The 19,172-nt window shown below is 37.7% G+C and overlaps 1 protein-coding gene across 6 annotated transcripts in view; it reads left to right on the top strand.

Annotated features, from left to right (window-relative positions):
• Positions 1–17,250, top strand: part of HMGCLL1 (3-hydroxy-3-methylglutaryl-CoA lyase like 1) — a 74,720-nt gene extending 57,470 nt beyond the window's left edge. For all 6 annotated transcript variants that reach the window (XM_064412221.1, XM_064412220.1, XM_064412224.1 and 3 more), the window contains 2 exons: positions 11,776–11,901; positions 13,985–17,250. In XM_064412221.1, the coding sequence (XP_064268291.1) occupies positions 11,776–11,901; positions 13,985–14,098 (240 nt within the window). In that variant the 3' untranslated portion in view covers positions 14,099–17,250. The remainder of the gene's footprint in view (positions 1–11,775; positions 11,902–13,984) is intronic.
• The last annotated feature ends 1,922 nt before the right edge of the window (positions 17,251–19,172 follow it).

Genomic DNA, 19,172 nt, shown 5'->3' with positions numbered 1-19,172 from the left:
AGAGCACAGCTTCCTGTGCATTAGCCACACAAAAGAGAGGTTTTTGCTGTCATTCCTAGTAGCATTTGTGGCATTCCACAAATGGCATTCCATAATGACATCTAAGGATGTCTCTGGAGATGAGATTTCAGAGGTTCTGGTCAGCTCTGAGTGTGCTTCTAATGTCTCTGGGGATTTGAACTTTATGCTGGACACTAAAAAGGTATGTAGAGCAATGACAGAAATAAAATACAATATTTCAACATAATTTAAAAAATAATTGTGAAAGAAGATTTTCAAAAGTTTGGTCAAGATACAATTAAGTACCTTTAAAACCATTTTTTCAGCATTTAATTTTTCATTTAATTTGCATTCTTTTTTGAAAATAATTTTTGTCTATAAGTGTTGCTTGACTTGTTTTTAGAAGTTCTCCCTGTAATCATATGGAACTTTAATCTGAATACATCAGCTAGAAGAAGATAAATGGCTTTTAGACATGTTTATTTTTCTACTTGGTGGGAATTACTCCCTCTCCCTTTTTACCCTGAAGTAGTTTTTCTTGAAGTTTAATAGCAACTGTAAAAAAAAAAAAAAGGACTGAATCACTTCAATGCGTCCCTCTTGGAAATTATTGTTTTCATGACCTTTCATTATTTGAGTGTGTGTATTATAGTTTTTGCTGAAAAAAGAGGGCATGCATGGAACCTGAATTTCAGACCTAAGCAAGGGTCAGAGGAGTTTGCCATGGCTGGAACAGACGTGGGGAATGACAAATCCCAGGGTCTCCAGTAGGGAAGTGTAGTGTTTACAGGATGCTGCTTCCTTCCTTTTTGGGCAGCTCTACAGACAGCTGTGCTGAGGGGGTGGAACTAAACCTCTGGCCATTCTTGCATATTTACAGCTCCTCAGAAGGAATTTTATTATCATCTAGTAAGCAGGGAAGGAGGGAGACTTACTTCCTATTTTGAGATGTATCAAGTGGCTTAAGTGGCTTTAAACAAGATCTCAGGGTGTTTTCTAAGGTGAATTAAATGGCAGAAAATCTGTAGATAACTGTAACCAGAGGGCTGGAGTTCTGAACTCACTCCAAATGAGTGCTGGGTGGATCTTTGTAGCTTGGGAGAGCAAGTGAGCATTTGCATAAGTGGAATAAGTTGAAGATGACTCTTCAGCTAAGACAGAAACCAAAGCTGATGTAGTACCTAAAGTATGACAATCATTTTTTTCTTCCTGTGCTGTGCAGAAGCAACACAGAAACAGTCTCTTGAGTCAAATAATTTGTCACTTTTTTTTTCTTTTGAAATATTGCACTATGAATTGAAACAGCCAGGCATTCAGAAATAAATTTTTTTTTTATTATTTTTAAACATAAATGAATGGTAGTGTTATACACTCCAGCTTGCATGTTTGCCTGTTTACTTTTTTCTTCTTTGTTGCTTAGTGCAAATGATATGTGGTAAGATTGCCAGAGGCAAATGATGTGATTTGCTTAACAGAGTCCATTCAAATGCATAAAGTAAACACTTATAGAAAGAAAGATTTGTTTTTCTCCAATGTTCATAGAAGTTAAATTTTGCTTGCACTAAGAGCTGCAGCAATAGGAAATAATTTTTTACTTGATGGAGTATTTTTTCCTCTAAAGAATAAACCAAGTAAACAAAATAAAAGTCGATTTAGCAGAGCAATAAAACATGCATCTATAGCAAAATACAAGGTGCTAAATTGAATACCTTTTTAAACAAAATAAGTATTCTAGCTGTACTACCGGCAGATACATTGGATAGACAACTACAGATGTCTTTATATAAAAAGGAACTGCCATCAGAATAAGAGCAAAATATTTTCAAGACATTTTACATTTCATGGCTCCCCCACCTTAATGCTACCACTTAATTAATCAAGGTATTTGAAGGGGAGGCAGTGTAATGTGCTAAGGTACTGTGATGTGATGAACATTATGAAGTTGATCCAATTATGATGGAACAGTAAAAGATTAAAAACTATCACACTTTGAAAAAAACAGTTCCTTACATTATAATGAAAATTGTGATGAAAATTTTATTTGAAATAAAAAATCTCTCTGCCTAGGGTGGCCAAAAAATGCCCTATTTGATTGTATCTTCTTTGCCCATGTTACTGAAGTTATTGTTACTGGAATTATTCCCATCCTGGAATTCTACTCAAGACACTGTAGTTTTTGCACAAAATATAAAGTGCTACTTCCTTAAAATTATACAGATGAATGACTAAAACATATATTCCGTAGCTCTTAAAGGGAGATTGTTCCTTAGTTCTGAATTTTTGCAGTAGATTTTCTTACAAGACCATAGTGGTCCCATTTGTTAAGTACATTTGTCTGAGTCTTGAATCAAATAAGGATGTGCACAGCCATTTGCAAGTTCACAGGCTATTTAGCAAGAATGAATTTTAAGAAAAAAATGCCAATAGAAGTATTTTTTCCCCTTGTTTAAAAAAAACTACAACAGAATAATCAAATTGCAAGCAAACAGAAATATCTCGTACTTTACTCTATGTTTACTGTAATATTGCCATGATTTTTGCTTAACTAGTTGGGAAACTGGTCTTTAGTTACTCTAGAGAATGAGGTGCACAAGAATGAATACATTTGGTTTTGGGTTTTATTTTATGGCATTTGATGGAGTTGTTTATTCCATTTGATGGAGTTTTTACTCTTGCAATGATTTTCAAAACACAAATAGCAGTGAAGAAGAAAAAAAAGAAGCAGGATAGCTGCTGTAAATATTTTGTAAAATGTCCATCTGAAGCCCCTCAACCTCTGGTAATTAGAAGCCATACTGTGGAGATTGACAGGGAAAATTACCAGCTAATGTTTACACAACAAAACATATGCTCAGTACAATATCCTACACTGATGTTACTGAAACCAGAGTCCGGAAATGTACAGTGGAAACAAGACGTGGTACTTTTCTTGTGCCAACATAAACAGCAATTACAGCACAGTGTGAGAGAAGTCATAAGAAATACTACTGCATATCAGTAGTTCAACAAAGTCAGCACTTTTGTGTAATTGCAGGGGAAAAGGGCTGAAAAACATTACAGATCTCAGCAAGAAATGGGCCCTTTATACTTTTAAACTGATCCTTGATAAAACAATGCCGGGGTCATGAGAAGGCTACTCTGCCAATTTTGCTTGACTGTGGGATCCATTGACATCTGGCTGAGCTGCGGAAGCTGGAAAACTTCTTTAATATTCTCTTGACAGTAAAGTGGACATGTGGAAAACATTCTAATCTGTTAATCTTTAGTGCTCCTGAAGAAAAAGGACATTTGGCTTTATACTTTGTTATGATAAATATTGTCTCCAGTCTAGCTGTAAATAAGTTTAAAGCATTTAAATGGAGGATGCAGTTCTTATTTTTAATATATATGCGAGAAGATGGATGTGCACCTGTGCAATCCAAAAGATTTAACAAATGCCAGGACTTTTTTCTAAGGTTAGTTTATCACACATCTTGGAAATCCACCTTTCCTTATGCTGAGTGTGGTTTGTCAATGAATATTGGTGAGCAGAGTCTCTGAACCTCTGTACATCTTACATACTGAAGTAGAATAAAGTATTGTTTCACTCAGGGGATTCTGAAAATAGAACTAAGAGACATTTGAAATAGTAGTTAAGTCTGAATAAAAAGTGCAGGTTTTATTTAACAGCATTGTCTGTACCAATTATTTTTGGTTGACTTGAAATCTAATATGGAGTAATAGTGAATGATGAAGATATATAAATGTTCAGCTTGAGTAGGATGCACAGTTGTTCATTTCTGTTGCAAGATTTATCTCCAGAAATGGTAAAAGGAATCTCTTGCATTAGAAAATAACTGCTATAAAAATATATTATGTATTCCAAGTATAAAGCGTCTATTATGCATTAATACAAAATGCAAAAGATACTATGGATTATGTAAAGACCAAACTAGGATTCAAAATTCTACATATCCTTATAGTACATTTGAAAATAATATGAAAAACTGTAACAATGCATGAAGGCTCGGGCTGAATTGAAGTCAGATGGCATTTTAAATACTGTTATTTTGGTCTTTTGGATACCCTGATGCTGATATACGATAGTGATACTGTGGAATGAAACTAGTTCTGCTCTACTTTCCCTGTGTTTTTATAAATGCTGTCACTGCTGCAAATTTATTTTAAAACAATAGATGTTTTCTGTCATCAATCTGTTTCGTTTGCTCACATGGGTACAAGGTAGTGTCCACTGCCACTTAGTGCATAATGCTGCAAGTGTTCTGGTTATAACAAGTGAGGGAAATTTCACCACCAGGAACAATTTGGTCACGCAGCTTAAGCTGAAGAGTGGCTCAACATAAGTTGATCTTCCAGTAACTAGAAGGGTTGGGAATTGGCAGAAGCTAGCGAGGATGAAAAAAGTAAGATCAAAATAATTTGTAGTTTCTTTCTAAGGTACAGATACAGTAAGAGGGGTACACATGATAGATTAACTTCATTATATGCTCCCTGAATACAGGAAAAATGCTTGGGTCAGATTTGCCATTTTCATTGATAGATGCACATGTTTCATTGATAGATTCACATGTTCACATGCCATTTTCATTGATAGATTCACATTTGCCACATGTACTTCAAATACTAGACCTTTCCAATCAGTGCCTTTCCCTGATTCTTCATAGAAGTCCTCTGCCCTTTTCAGTGTTGTGGCTCACAGAGAAGGACACTGCCTGCAGCCTACACCTCAAACATTAATTTTTACCCATTCTGTCCTTCATTCAACTCATTCTCAGATGATGCCCCATATTATGATAATTAAGCCATTTAATTTTAGTGGGTGTTTGTCTACTCAGCTTATCCTCTGTGAGCCACCCATGGAAGGAAGTGGGGTTTTTTTTCTTTCGTCACTGGACATAACAGTCAGCAGCTCCAAGCATTCTTTGTCCAGTCCCAGCTTAATTTTCCTCTCCTAAAGCTACCCTCAGTAACTTTACCATGGAGTTTAGTAATCATTTATCTCCCCTGTCCATTCAAAGCCCTCTGTTTATTTTATAGTTTATTTTTATTCATTTACAGTGGCATGTAGCATATGAGAAAGACCTTGTTGTTGCCTGATGATATGTAGGGCACAGGCAGCCTGGCACAGCTTTTGCATCTCTGGACTGGACAGCTGTATCCAACCTACCCCAAACTTTTCTGTCTAGTTCCCCCTTTCCCTCCAGATCCCAAGATTATTATCTTCTCTTCCCTACGTATTTCATTGGTCTCCTGACTGTGTTCAAACTTTTGTCTATAGAACAAATACTTTGTGTTTATAGATCAGATTATTTCATGGCATAGGAAGCAGATAAATTGTTAAACCATCACAGGTTTGCTTGACAGCAGCAACTTCTGCTGAAGAGCATCTGGAGCAGTAGCTACTCCACTTTGAGTCAGCAGCAGCATCTGGCAATGCCCTGGCTTGCCTGGGGAGGGAAGGAAGGGAGACTGGAAAGTCACTTAATATTTTGATGATCATTGCATCTTCAGGGGTTCCAACAAGACCTTGGTGTGCCTCCTGCTCCCCCTGCAGCTTTGTGATCCTTAGCAAGGGAGAGCTGGAGTCGAGCACAGCCCCACACCAGCAAACCCCAGTGTTTTTAAATATAAGAGTGCACATATTCATAAAAGGAGCACAATCAGCCCGCACAGGCAATAAAAATAATGATTTGTGAACATCTGCTTCATTAATTGTGTTATAGCATAAGGATTTTTATTAGCATTCCAAAATCTCAAAACCAGTCTCATGTTGAATGGAACTGATTCCCCCTAAACATCCATGAATGTTTTCTGAAGAACCAGATCTGCAACACAGACCTCACTGCTCAGGCTTTTTGTGCAGGTGATGCATTGTCAGTCAGGGACACAGATTTTCCAACTCAGTCTCAGATAAATTGCTTCACAATTCTTTGTTGAGCTTAAGAAAAAAATCATGGTCAGCTGCTGCTCTCTTGACCCTTAGGCATTTTAACTCCCGGACTGACCAGTTCCTGACAAGGTGGTAAATAAAGTGGAACTTCCCTAAGCTTGTAACTAAGTCCAGACTGGGATCTCTTAAGATCAGTATCCCTTCTGTGTCAAACTTGAGACTGCAAAGCTACAAAAATACCTCCAAGAAACTCATGTAAAACTTATTGAATATTAATGTAACAGAGTGTTTTTCTTCCCCAAAACTTGTTCCCGGAAGTGACCAAGCCCATTTTTCACTGAAACTTTCAAAACAATCCAGTCTGAGGCAGAGACAAGGTATGGAAAATATAAGTTCCAGCAGTTAAAGGCTGACAAAGTAATAAACAACTGAAAGTGAGGCCTTATGATGGAAAGTGTTAGGGAACTTTAGCTCTAGATGTCATTGCCAGCTTTGCTTATAATAAATGTGTCAGTAGCAATATGAAAAGATGTGTACAATGAGTTAAAGGAATGCAGTATTAACCTATTTTATGTGGCACGTCTGCCCACAAATTGCTTGCATCTCAATATGTTTTGGAAGAAAAGGATTTTTTTCCCCCCGATGAATGTATTAATTTTCAAACGACGTGAACTGCAAAATTAGGTATTTTAATGTTACAGTGACACCCTGTGGTCAGTAGGGATGGTGTTAACTCAAAAGCAGTTTTGTGATGTGTTAACATTTAGCAGAAGCAGAGAAAAAAAGAAGCAGGAAGGAAATGCAGATAACTTTCACAGATTTCCACAGAGAAATGTCATCCCATTTTATTGCCTTATACGTAGAAAATTTTGCTTTTAATTTATTGAATACCAAAATAATATTTATTTGCATACATTTATTATATTGCAATACAGGAGAATGGCAAGCTTTGATTTGAGACAACTTGCCCATGTAAATCAGGGAAGGGTCTTTGTAGTGGCTGAACTTTGAAAAGCACTGCTGGCATGGTCATTTCAGAGTCTGGCTAATTCTCTGGCTCTCTGCAGGAGAGGATGTTTCTGCCACTGGCATGCCCTGGTGGTGGGTGGCAGGCTGGTGCCAGTGGCAGAAGCACACTACTCCAAGGGTGCCAGCTAGGCACTGACTGGGCTGCAGGATTAAACAGCATTAGTCCTGTACTGCCTTTTGTGTGGGCAGCCTTTGACCTGGCGTATCTTACTCCTCCCTCCCTCCTGCTCCTTTCCTTGAACAAAAGCTGAACGAATGCAGGCACTCTTTGCAGTATCTACATGCCCTATCTTTAAGGCTCTGGGCACTGAACTTCACAGTGCTGTGGCCCCTTTGTGGCACAAGTCTTTTCCTCTTTAATCCATACCTTGTATCCTTGATATTATGCTTTCAAAATCTCATCATTTAGAAGAAGCCTAATTTATGAAAGACCTGATTTATAGCTTCTGATTTATACCACGTACTTTCCTGGAGTTACTGATGCTGACCTTGCCATTTTTAAGAGAGAAACAAAGTTAAACTTCTGCCAGACAAACCAGGTTTAAAGATCAGTGAGGAAGGAGACTGACTGTCCCAACAAAAAGTTATGGGGAGCTACTAAAGCAAACTGAGAAACATGAAGCATTTATTATTCACTGGCAATAATGGTTTCCTGTTAAAATTGGCTGTTTGACAAAGGTGATGAATTTAATTCCTTGCTTTCTCATTGGGGAATTAGGAAGTTAGCATGGGACAGGAGCAAAAAATCCTCTGCCTTCTCTAGAGAGTAAGCTAAAGCTAGCCAAAGCTAAAGTTTGGAAGGTGTTCAGGAACCACTGTCAGGAATTTTGTGATTATCAAAAAGTGTCAAAAAATATTGAAGTACTGTAGTTGTCCTGGAAGCCAAGCCATTGTTCACCCCCACACGTCCATGTGGAAGCAGCTCAGTGAGTGCTCATTTAGGACATATCCTATGAAATAGCTGCAGTACAACTTCTCATGAATGTCACCACAATTTAGTGCCTGTCAGGAAGTGACAGTGAGACTGTGGACTTTTTAAACATCATATTGACAGTGAATTTTTTTCAAGCTTGGATTGCTAAAAGGATTGAAACTCATTATCTCCTGTAAAAGTCTGACAAATGGGGAAGATGTGATGAAGGAAAACACCTTGTTTTACATATTTTGTCAACTTTTAGGTTTTACTTTAGAGCTCCTTGTGCTTTTAATGGCTGCAAAAACAAAACAGCTTCATAGCTGCTCAAAGGTGCAGAGGAGTTATTTATTAGGTGCTATTTCAGACTATGTGCTTGGACAGGCTGGGCTGCAATATCAACCTCCAAATTAGTTAGTAGCACTGCTGAGGGATGTTTTCCAACATCTGTTTTTAGCACTGCTAGATTGGAGCTTAGCATGTGGATTATTTAAGGATTTTTTTTGAATGGGGCCACACTGAAGATGAACTGGAGTGATTCTGCACTTGAGTCAGCAAACACATTATAACTGTCTGTACAACATGCAAGAGCAGACAGATGCAGCTGACCCTGTTGCTGAAATAGTACATTGCAGTAGATATCCTTTCAAAAGCTTTATGAAGAGAACTTTAAAAGACATTATCTTAAAGGAGAGACACCTGCTCACTGCATATTAAGATCACTGATTTGAACAACTGTCAGATTTGGAGGTCAGTCAGGGTTGCTCTATTATATATGCTGTGTTTAGACCTTGTCTACCAGTGGCTTAATGTTCAAACAGCAAATATATCCTGATAGAGATACAATTTTAGAGACTTCGTGTTTATGCACTGTTTCTGGGAAGTAATGGGTTAAGTGTCCTGTACTAGGGTTAAAGCCATCCCCACAAGGATGCTACCAATGTAAAGGTGCTATTAGACCTTCTCCTTTTTTTTTATATTTAGCCAAAATAGTCAATGATTTAAAAGACAGAGCAATTATCACTGTCTGTCATGTGGAAATTACTGCTCCCACAGCTTAGTCAGCAGAAGGCATCAGGGTTTTATATGCTCTTGCATCTACAATAAGATAAATTGTCTGAGCTTATTCCAGCTTCCAGTGAGGGTGCTTTGAATAACTCAGACAAGGCTGCCTCAGAATACAAGTGTGTGGCTAGACACAGATAGGTGTTTCATGTTACCTTCAAGTCGCTGTGGTATCCTGTATTCACCCCTATAGTCACCAACACTTTCAACAAACAATTACAAGCCACCTGTACCCCACTGCTGTGAGATTTGCATTGCAAATTCAGAATTACAGTGCCATCACTAGTGTTTGTACAAGGATATCAAGAATTAATATGTGTCAATTCCATGTCTTTTAAACATGCCCTTTTAATGCTGGAGGATATTGGTTTCGGTTTTGCTTACAGTGAGTGCCCTCTGAAGGACTGGAGCAGACTACTGGCGTTTTTGGCTGTTTTTTACCAAATACTTTTTTCCTGTTTGTGCAAAAGAACAAGAATTTATTGAGATAATTTTTTGGGATTAGAAAGTGACTGTTTATAATTTTTTAAAAAAATAACTACTGAAGTTATTTATAAAAACTACTGAAGTTTTTTTATAATAACTACTGAAGCTTTTTCTGAGTTTGATGATATTCCTTGTGAATTTAACAGCATTGATGTACCTCACCACATTATTTGCCTATAGTTTTATCCCCATTGAAAGTTATTGAACATGACTGCATGAAGAAGAATGCTCTAGCAGTTATGACAGATTGGGAAAACCTCCATGCAAGACACTTTCTTTTATCTTTTCCTCTCTGAAACAATAATTTCTGACGGAAATCTTAAAATCAAACTGAGAGAGCGGGCATAGTATTGGGATCATGCTTGCATCAACCTGTACATCCACCTGTTAGACACCCTTTTCTGCATCTTTCCAATAAGAAGCCTTGTGTGTGTGTCTGCATGGACGCTTGCAAGCTGAGAGCTGCCACTGTGGAGCTGGGGCCAATGAGTTCTACAGTAAATGCATGAATCTTAGCAGCTTTTGCAAAAAGAGACAGAATTACCAGCTGTTGTGAATGCATCTGAGTACTGTTGTGAATCCTCTGAGTACTGGACACAGGTGTGTCATATAACACATTTTCTGACTGGTGGCCTAAAAAAGAGTGTGACAAGTGACTGAAATGTGAAACATGCACTTTGGTGATTCACTCCATAAGTCACAAATTAGTGTGCTTTAAAGTCCAGTATTTCTTTTTAGAGACTCTTATTATGTGAGCAATATTCAATAGTATTCTATTGCCTGTCACAGTTATGTACCTCAACTCCTCTGAGGTCTTAATGACAGGCTTTGAGCAGCTACCTAGACCAAGATAATATCCTCTGTCCAAGAATAGGACCTGGGACAACGCTTCCTTTATTATTGCTCTCCAGAGATGTTGGAAGTTCAGAGTCTGTAAGACCAATGATAAAATTATGGAGTGCACCATTAAAACCAGAAGCAAGTACAAAAAAAAAAAAACAAACCCACATTAGGGTAGTTTATTTCAGAACTAAAAAAACCAATACTAGGTATATTTGGAAAGGAGACTTAGCAACTGCAGGAACGTGCAGGATGTATCATTTGCTGACCTTGCCAGCGAGTTGTATGCATGTCTGGGAAGGAGAAGCTCAGGCTCCCAGAGCAGCCTGCAGGGACAGAAGGTTCCTCGGAAGGGGGATCAGCAATCTGTGCAGTCAGACCTCTAAACCAAACTTCCTGACCTGCAGATGTGGGTAACCTCTGGCTTAACCTCTGAATCTCTCTGTACCCAGTCAGCGTTTTGAAAATTTATCTCTGCACAGGAACTCCTGTCCTGAATTTCAGTCTGGCTGACCTGTCTTACAGTTTTGGTGTATGTCTGTCTAAATTATTCCTGTGGGGAAGGGAAACCTCTAGTGCTCTTAAGGCAGAGAGGAGCTTGTTCTTTGAAGACCTAATAATTGTTCTGCCTAATTCCCTTGCCTGCTTCTGATTATCTGTAGAGCCTGAATGCCTCCAGAGGCAGGGGAAGACTGAAGAGCCTTCTCTGACAAGGGAGACCCAGTGTGTCCTGGATCACATACCTAATATATTGTAACAGAAAACGATTGCTTTCCAGTTTCAGCTTTATTTTAAAAATCAAATCATAGAATAAGAGGGTGAAAAAACTCCCTAAACATATCAGTGGAAGTCACTGGCTCCGTTTTTGCCTCCTCCCTTATCAGTCTGCTAGAGAAGACTTTATCCCATAGGAAATGTAATATTATCTCCTGGGTGGAGTTGGTAACTGGTTTGCTACTTTTTGTCATGAATACACTGAGTGGATCAGAAGAGAGAAGACATTTGAATGCAGCAGGAAGAAAATAAAAAGCAAACAAATATTAATTTACCACAGCTGAGTATTTTTTCAAGTCTTTCAAGTAAATTTAAGTCTCGTTTAAATGAGAAAGCTTAACACTTTGTGCACCAAGTATTCTCTTAAAAATATCCCAAGCTCAACCTATACATATATATATCTATGGAGAACTTCCATTGATGGGGGTTTTTTTGCATAAAAACATTTCATACTAGATGCAGGTTATTTAAAAGCACCACGTTGAAAGATAAAGAGAGAAAAGACTTAAAACCTCTTTCTATAAAAGAGCAATCATCTGCCAAAATCACATGTAACGGGCCATTAGTTCTTTGTTCCATATCCTGTGTCTGAAAAGTCTTACCTTATAAAGATATCAGGACTAAAACCATTATAAGAAATTTCCTCCAAGGAACACATCCATTTGTGGAGAAATGTGTATTTTATGCATGGTAACTAATACATATGGCCTGCCATTTATGAAAAATTATAAATAATACTCTGTGCTGATGCTTCATTTTTTGTGTTGTTATTTTCCAGATGGGAGTTGCTGTGGTGGATTCATCTGTTGCAGGACTTGGTGGTTGTCCCTATGCAAAAGGTGCTACTGGAAATGTAGCCACAGAGGATGTGATCTACATGCTGAATGGTCTGGGGATCAACACAGTAAGATATTTTTACTTTCTACTTAAGACTTTAAGGGAAAAAAAAAATTCTAGGAAACATACGATTTGTACCTCACAATAATTTGTGCTGTACAATAAAATATTCAGGGCCCATAGTAGTTTTTGCAAACTCAGTGCTTTAATATGGCTTGACACATAACAGGAATGGTGTTGTCTTCATCAGCAATTTAGACTAGAAATAGTTTATGTATTTAACATAATTTGAATAATCCACTTCTTCCTACCTGGAGCTATGAGGAACTTAGTAGCAGCTACTTTGTGTCATTGCTCTGCCTCAGTAACCACAAAAAATTCAGTACTGTAGACATTGTGACAGAAGGCTGATCATCTCAACAGTGGAAGAGATCTCAGCTTTTGCCACAGTCTTGGATTTGGCTCATAGTGCTTATTAATTTGTTGTAAATTTTTCTGACTTCAAAGTTGAAAAAAATTGTGGTGTTTGGCACCTAAGCACAGGGCATTGTTATTTCTCAGGTATCCACTTAATATATTTCAAAATTGTACAGAACCTGTTACTGGCTAGGAGGCTTCACAGTCATTTTTATTATCAGTCTGTTCTTGGAGGAGAGGGCAGAGCAGCTTACATGCCCTGAGCTGTGCTTTAATGAACCTTACCAGTGAGCATCCACACCTCAAGAGCACTCATTTAGTATCCCTGGCTGGTTGGCATGTTAATTATTCTGTGTTCCTAGGACTCATTTACTGCCTTCTTCAATAAATGTGCTCTTTGGTCTTCCTGTCAGTCCCCATTTATCTGGATATGTGGCATAATGAGTTTGTGCTAACTCAGGTATTGCCATTACTTTATGTTTAATTTCCACATGGACTTGGAGAGTCAAGTTCAAAGGAGAACATATAAAGAACTGCCAAAACTACAAAGTGTGTTGTTTGCAATTAAACTACCACAGAAAGAAATCCAAATGCCTGATATCTGAAATAAGATTTGAATTATTGAGGAGCTCATTGGAACTTATCGCTTGCTTGTAGGCTGCAGTTTCGTGTGGTGTACAGGCCAATGGACTTCCTTGACATGAAAGGATTGCAGAACTTGTTTCTGAATTGCACTTTCCCTGGGCACTGTTAAAGCGTATTCAGTTCCTTACAGAGTTCACTGTAAGCATTTATCTGCTCTCATTTGCTTTTTAGGGAGTTCAGGATAGATATCAGAAATTGTTCAGTCACAAGTGTCCACTGTACAAGTGGACTCTGTTTTGAACTGTTTGTACACACTTTGGGATAGCTTTTCTTCATGAAGGTGTTTATTCTTTTGAAACAATACAATTCTTTGAAATAAGGAGGAGAAATCATGCATTTCACTTTACATTTCTGTGCACTTTAGACTTACGCTTTTAGTATAGCTTTCCTTGGGCAAAATACTCATTAACCTTTCCAACTGACTCATAGCAAAAGGAAGCAATTAAGCAAAAATAGTTGGATTCTATGAAATATACCATGTCCTAGGCTTCTTGATAAGATTGATCAATCTGTTAACAATCTGGTGGCCAAGCAAGAATACGTCTTGTCCTAAAGGTTGATAGCAAATCCCATGGAGACAATCTCACCATCAAATATTTATTTCTTCTTTTGTTTGGTTTGATGGTGATTCTATTTAGGTTTTGCTTAATTTTAAATTCTAGATTATGCAATAGCAAAACACAAGTCTTTGCTTTTTGAATCCTTTCTCATGCTTTTTGCATGAAGTTTTGTAGTGTTGGATAATAAATAAGTATAGCACATATTTAGACCCTATATTTTTCTTCTAACTTCTATTTGTGGTTCCAGCTCTTTATTCCAGATTCTTTTGAGGTTGAAAGATATTACTCCAGTATTTGGTCCACTGCTGATGGGGCAAGAAATCACTCTCAAAGTAGTAGAACCTTTCAAACAACTAGAAGCTGTAACTATCTGTAAATCACTGTAGCTTTACTGATCCCCATTACTGACCTATAACATGAATCAGGCCTTTTGTTTGCAAAAATTAGACCCTGGAGCAAAAAACTTGGAATCTAAGCATTTTCAACATGTACATTTATTATTCTTAACATTTTTCACCTCTTTTTTAGGGAGTAAATCTTTGTGCCGTGATGGAAGCTGGAAACTTCATCTGCAGAGCTTTGAACAAGAAAACAAACTCAAAAGTTGCACAAGCTTCCTTCAGTACTGGAACTATCAATTAAATGGATTTTTCTTTTTACAGCTTGATTATATTTTCCATTTACCTTGACCAAGGACATTTGCTTTAGGAAAAAAACCAAGAAAACCATTGCATCAAAGAAACAAAATAGAACCGACATATAATTTGTTTTTAAAAGGAAAAGTTATTGTACTGTACTGTCTTGTCAGGAATTGTCTGATTTGTAAGTAAAAAATAAACAATTGTAGTGCAGAACCCTGTACTTCATACTTCTACAGATGAGGAAAATGTATAAACACCAGGAAATTTTACCATGTTTTAAATTGAATTTTTAGTTCTTTTCAGGAAAAACGGGTAGAACCAGTGAGTACATAGTTAAATTTCAATCAAGATGTCTTTCAGAACAGTACAAATATTTTCAGTAGTTTATGAGATCTCACACCGTGTGTGGCCATTCTATTATGTATTTTATTTATCTGAATTCTCACTTTTCATTTGTCAAGTCACTGTGTTATGAACACAGAGCCAAATCTGAATTCACTGTAAGAATTTTTTAGCAATGGAACTTCTTTTAAATTTTGTTTAACATCTGCTAAATTATGGATGACTTTATCTTGTTCCAAGACATTGTGGTGAGTGGCACTCTGCCAGATCCTTCCAATCCTCCAGCAAATTTCCTTATTTGTTACATATGTTAAATTTGTTGTACTTGCATTTTTTGGTCAACTTATTAAAACCTAATTATATGAAGCAAATAAAAATTGGCAAGATTTTCAACATCATTCAGGTTCATAGTGGTGTAGAAGGGGCTACATTTTCATCCAAGGTTTCATCAAAAAATTAGATTTTTCATTCTGCAGGCTATGAATTGATATTCTCATTCAGAAATCACAGGTTTTTAGGATAATAGTATTTTGCTGGACTAGCTTACACAAAGGAGACCACTTAGAATTGTTTTGTGCTCTACTGATAATGATACTGTTCTTTTAAATGCCTTAGTTCAACAAGATGCCAATGAACTGCATTCTTCAATAATCAATAGATTAGATCAATAATGAATGAATGGACAAATTCAAAGAGCCTTATCCTATATATAAATGTTCAAGCATGCCATGAAAATACTGTCATGTTTTTCATCCTGAAACTTCAGTACTCTTACTGGCTGGTTGTGTAGGACCTGTCTGTACTTCTCTGTGTACTTTGATCTATATTTTTTCTGAACATAGCCTGTTGACATGACCCTGGACTGTGGTCTTCACCCATATTCCAAATTTTCCTCAAAAATGTGAAATCTTGTCAAAAGGTAAGATGAAAGAAAGTGGGAGATAACACATAAGAAAAGGCTGAATAATTTTTCGTCTGGAACTCAAGTCTGCCAAGTTACAGCTGAGTCATGGTTTGCCTTTGAAATACCAAAGTGAATTTTTCTGAGATCTTTTAGCCAGTTGTGTAGTTTAGAATGGCATCATTGAAGAAAGTCAGTCTTTGCATTCCAGGCAACACAAAGCTATAAATTTGATATAATACCCCTTTTCTGTTTATGTCGTAATGATAGTCAAAATTAATATAAGCTACTTTTGGTACAAGTCAAAGGACAAAAAAAGAAATGTGTTCAAGTGAGGCAAGAAATATCTTGCCTATCATTCCAAAATACTGAATCTTTCCTGCAGATTCTAGTAAGAAGACTTTCAAGTACTCCTGAAAGTATGAACATCCTGATTTTCTTGACCTGCCCTGGATGCATGGTTGGATCACCACAAAAAAGCTCTTTCCTCTTTTTCCCCATGTTTCAGCTGGGACTTTGCTATTTAGCAGCCACTATAGCTCATATATCAAAATATGAACTTAAATAAAACCAGGCCTTGAACCATTCACAGACTTAAAAATTCTGTAATGGATTAGACCCAATGAAGAGGTAAGGAAACTGCAGCAGTACAGTTAAGCCTAAACATGGTGCTAGAATTGACATCTTAAAAACTCCCTAATTTATTTGTCATTTACCCCTGAAGGTGACTAACTTTACTGTAATACTTTCCTATTTAATAATAATTTTTCCTGTTTAGTTTTCTCTGTAGGCACAGAATTAGCTCATTTTGAGCTGAAGTATGCAGTTTTCATGTAGGTCCTGATGAATTTTGTTCCACCCAAGACCCTCTGAGCAAGCATGTGTAATTAACATAAACAATATTGAGCTTCTCAAAGACTGAAAGTGATGTCAGCCCTTGGAAAAAACGCAGTTGTGATGCAAACCTGAATGTGAGACTAAAGAGAGAGACTGAACTTGCTGCTCAGCCTGGGGAGATTAAATACACACCCATGGCAGGACCCAAGGGAATGGCCTGAAGTTGTATCGGGCAGGTTTAGGTTGGATATTACAGAAATGTTCTTCACCCAGAGAGTGGTTGGGTACTGGAACTGTTCCCCAGGGCAGTGGTCACAGCACCAGCCTGACAGTTTGAGAAGTGTTTGGACAATGCTCTCAGGTACATGGTGTGACGCTTGGGGATGGTCCAGGAGCTGGACCTGATGATCCTTGTGGGTCCCTTCCAATTCAGCTAATCCTGTGATTATGAACTGAAAAAGAACACACTTGCTCATAAATCTGGATGAATTTGTGCCACTGGGTAGAATGGAATTAAAAATTTCTAAGCCCAGAAAAATCCCAAGAAAAGAATGTCAGTGCCTCTGCAACAGATGGCAGCATTCTTTTTCTTGTAGGTGGCGGTGAGGCCTTCAATTATCAGCCAAGTAAGGAACTGGACAGATAGTGTCCATTTTTATGCCTCTGTGCACAGTGCATCCTAGGCTTCTCAGCATCTGGACTGTCTGGTTTGCAGACAGTTGGCTCTTGATTCAAGGCTCTTGATTCTCCCCGTGCAGTGAAACAGGGTACCTATTAAATCATGTGGATGAACAACCTAAAATGCCTCAGTTCTTTATTGGGTCTGTTTTAGAAACTACTTGGAAACTTGTGGAGAGCCTTAATTGCAGGTCTGTTATTCTGTAATGATGTGAGCATTGGAAAAGATGAGCAGTCACATCTGGAGCCTGTACTTTACCCACATGTTCAGCTTCAACCACATCGTGAGTTATCGTAATCCAGGGTGGAGGTCACAGACAAATAGATTGTTTGTCAGGATTGTTATGAGAGAAAGAAACATGGAGCCAGAACAAAAAAAAAAAAAAAAAAGCAAACCCCAACCCACTGTTTATGTGCCAAATTTGCCACCTGGGATGAATTTAGGTCTGTGGGTCCAGGGGAGCAGTCCCTATAAAATCCCTGTTTAGTTGTAGTAAGACTGAGAATCTTGAGACATCTTATGTTTTGCCTACTGACGTTTTTTAGGTTTGTAAAATGCTGCTGCTCTGCTTTCCTGGGATGGCATAATTTTGACTATGCAGAACATTTTGACACCTAAACTCTGGCTTTAAAAAATAAGCATCAATTTCTTTCAATAGCAAAGGCTAATCCAATAGCCATGCCATGAGCGTGCATCACTCACATTGGCAGCATTGAATTCAGCACATAGGAAAACAGCTGAGACTCTACCCCTTCAAAAACATGGTGAGACATGGGATGAGGCTCTCCAGTGCTTCTGACTTCCTAAACCTTTATGCTTATATTCAGAGTGAACCATCACTAATGATGTCTGCTCTTCTAGTCCCTATCATTCTCTGTCCCCAACTGAATTCATTGCTGCCACTTCACTCTGAAGTAGCCCCCTGGCTCTGGAGGGCTTGCATCCAGGTGTTTGGCTTCCATGAGCAGCTGTTCTTATCACAGTGTCATTATAAAAATTCTAAGTCAAGATATTGCATTGTTGAAGGCATGACTGGTGTGCCTTGTTGGAGGAAAAGTTGATCACTTTCAGTAGTATGGGCATAATCATTCTTTAGTGCCTTCCAGAACACAGCAATGAAATAGATCCCATACAGTTCTAATGTCTTCCAGCAGCAGCTTGCTTTGTAGTTTAAACTTTTATGTATTAGGGCAACTTGGCTCTGGACCAGCACTTTAATGGCTCATTTTTGTGTATAACCAGAGCTTATGAAATAAGAACTAAATACTCTAGTGTTGTGAATAAGTCCAGAGAGGCTTTGGCTAATTTTCCTCTCTTAATAGTGTCATTTGAGTTCATAAAACTTTTATTATTGTATTAAGGAGTCACCAAATGAAGACTACAAGTCTGTGAGACAAAATTCTTATGTTTGGAATCAGTGTTGTTGAAATGAAATAATGCTTATCCAAAGATTTAGTGTGACTATATAAGATCTACCCATTTTTTTCACTGAGTTTGTTTTAAGGGGTAGAAATATTGTTTAGTTACTGTGATATCAGAAAATCGGTACTTTCTGCCACTGAATTTTTCTGTGATTTCTGACATTGCCTTCAGTTTGCTTCACTGATTGTGAAGTATCCACAAAAGTGGCTAAACAAGTATAAGAGTGGCAAGAAGTGAATGAATTCCAGTTCTTGACTTGCTTATCAAAATTAATCAGCTTTTCTTTTGTTATATCTTTGAAGATTATTTTTCTCTACAGTCCTGCTGCAATGCAGTGTTGATCTTCATTGCTGCAATAACACAGCAGGCAGGACTACAGCCAAAGTCAATTTAGTCCTTTGAAACCAATGTCAAAGAGATGATATGTTTGTCAAGGAACTGTCATGTATCCACCCGGTTAAATGCATTTGTGATTTTGCAATATGTGGTGTTACAGCTGAAATAAAATCTGTCTCTCTGTTTATTGAAACTGATATGCTCATGTATTATGCCAGATTCAGCAGCTCTGACTAACCAGCTCATGCATACAGCATTAGCAAATATGAACTGTCACTGACGTGTATGCCTGTGTTGACTTTGTTACCTTGTAATCCATTTTGAGTGCTTTTTCTTAGGATTACCTTTTAATCTGGTGTTCCTGTGTGTTTTTACAGCAGACAAATCTCTTTTAAGTTACTGGGGAAATATTTCTTTCCTCCATTAACTAAATATTAAAAGCCACAGGCAGGAATGGACGTAGGAGTTCGAAAAATTCAATGAGGCATTATCTAACTTCAGATGTTCCAATGCAGGGTAGAAATCTGTGCTAAGTGATGTCTAAGATTCCCTACACAC

Source organism: Passer domesticus, chromosome 3 (genome assembly GCF_036417665.1).
Source record: "Passer domesticus isolate bPasDom1 chromosome 3, bPasDom1.hap1, whole genome shotgun sequence".
Taxonomy (NCBI): Eukaryota; Metazoa; Chordata; class Aves; order Passeriformes; family Passeridae; genus Passer; species Passer domesticus.
Note: the sequence above shows the minus strand (reverse complement) of the source record. Positions and strands in the feature narration are given on the sequence as shown.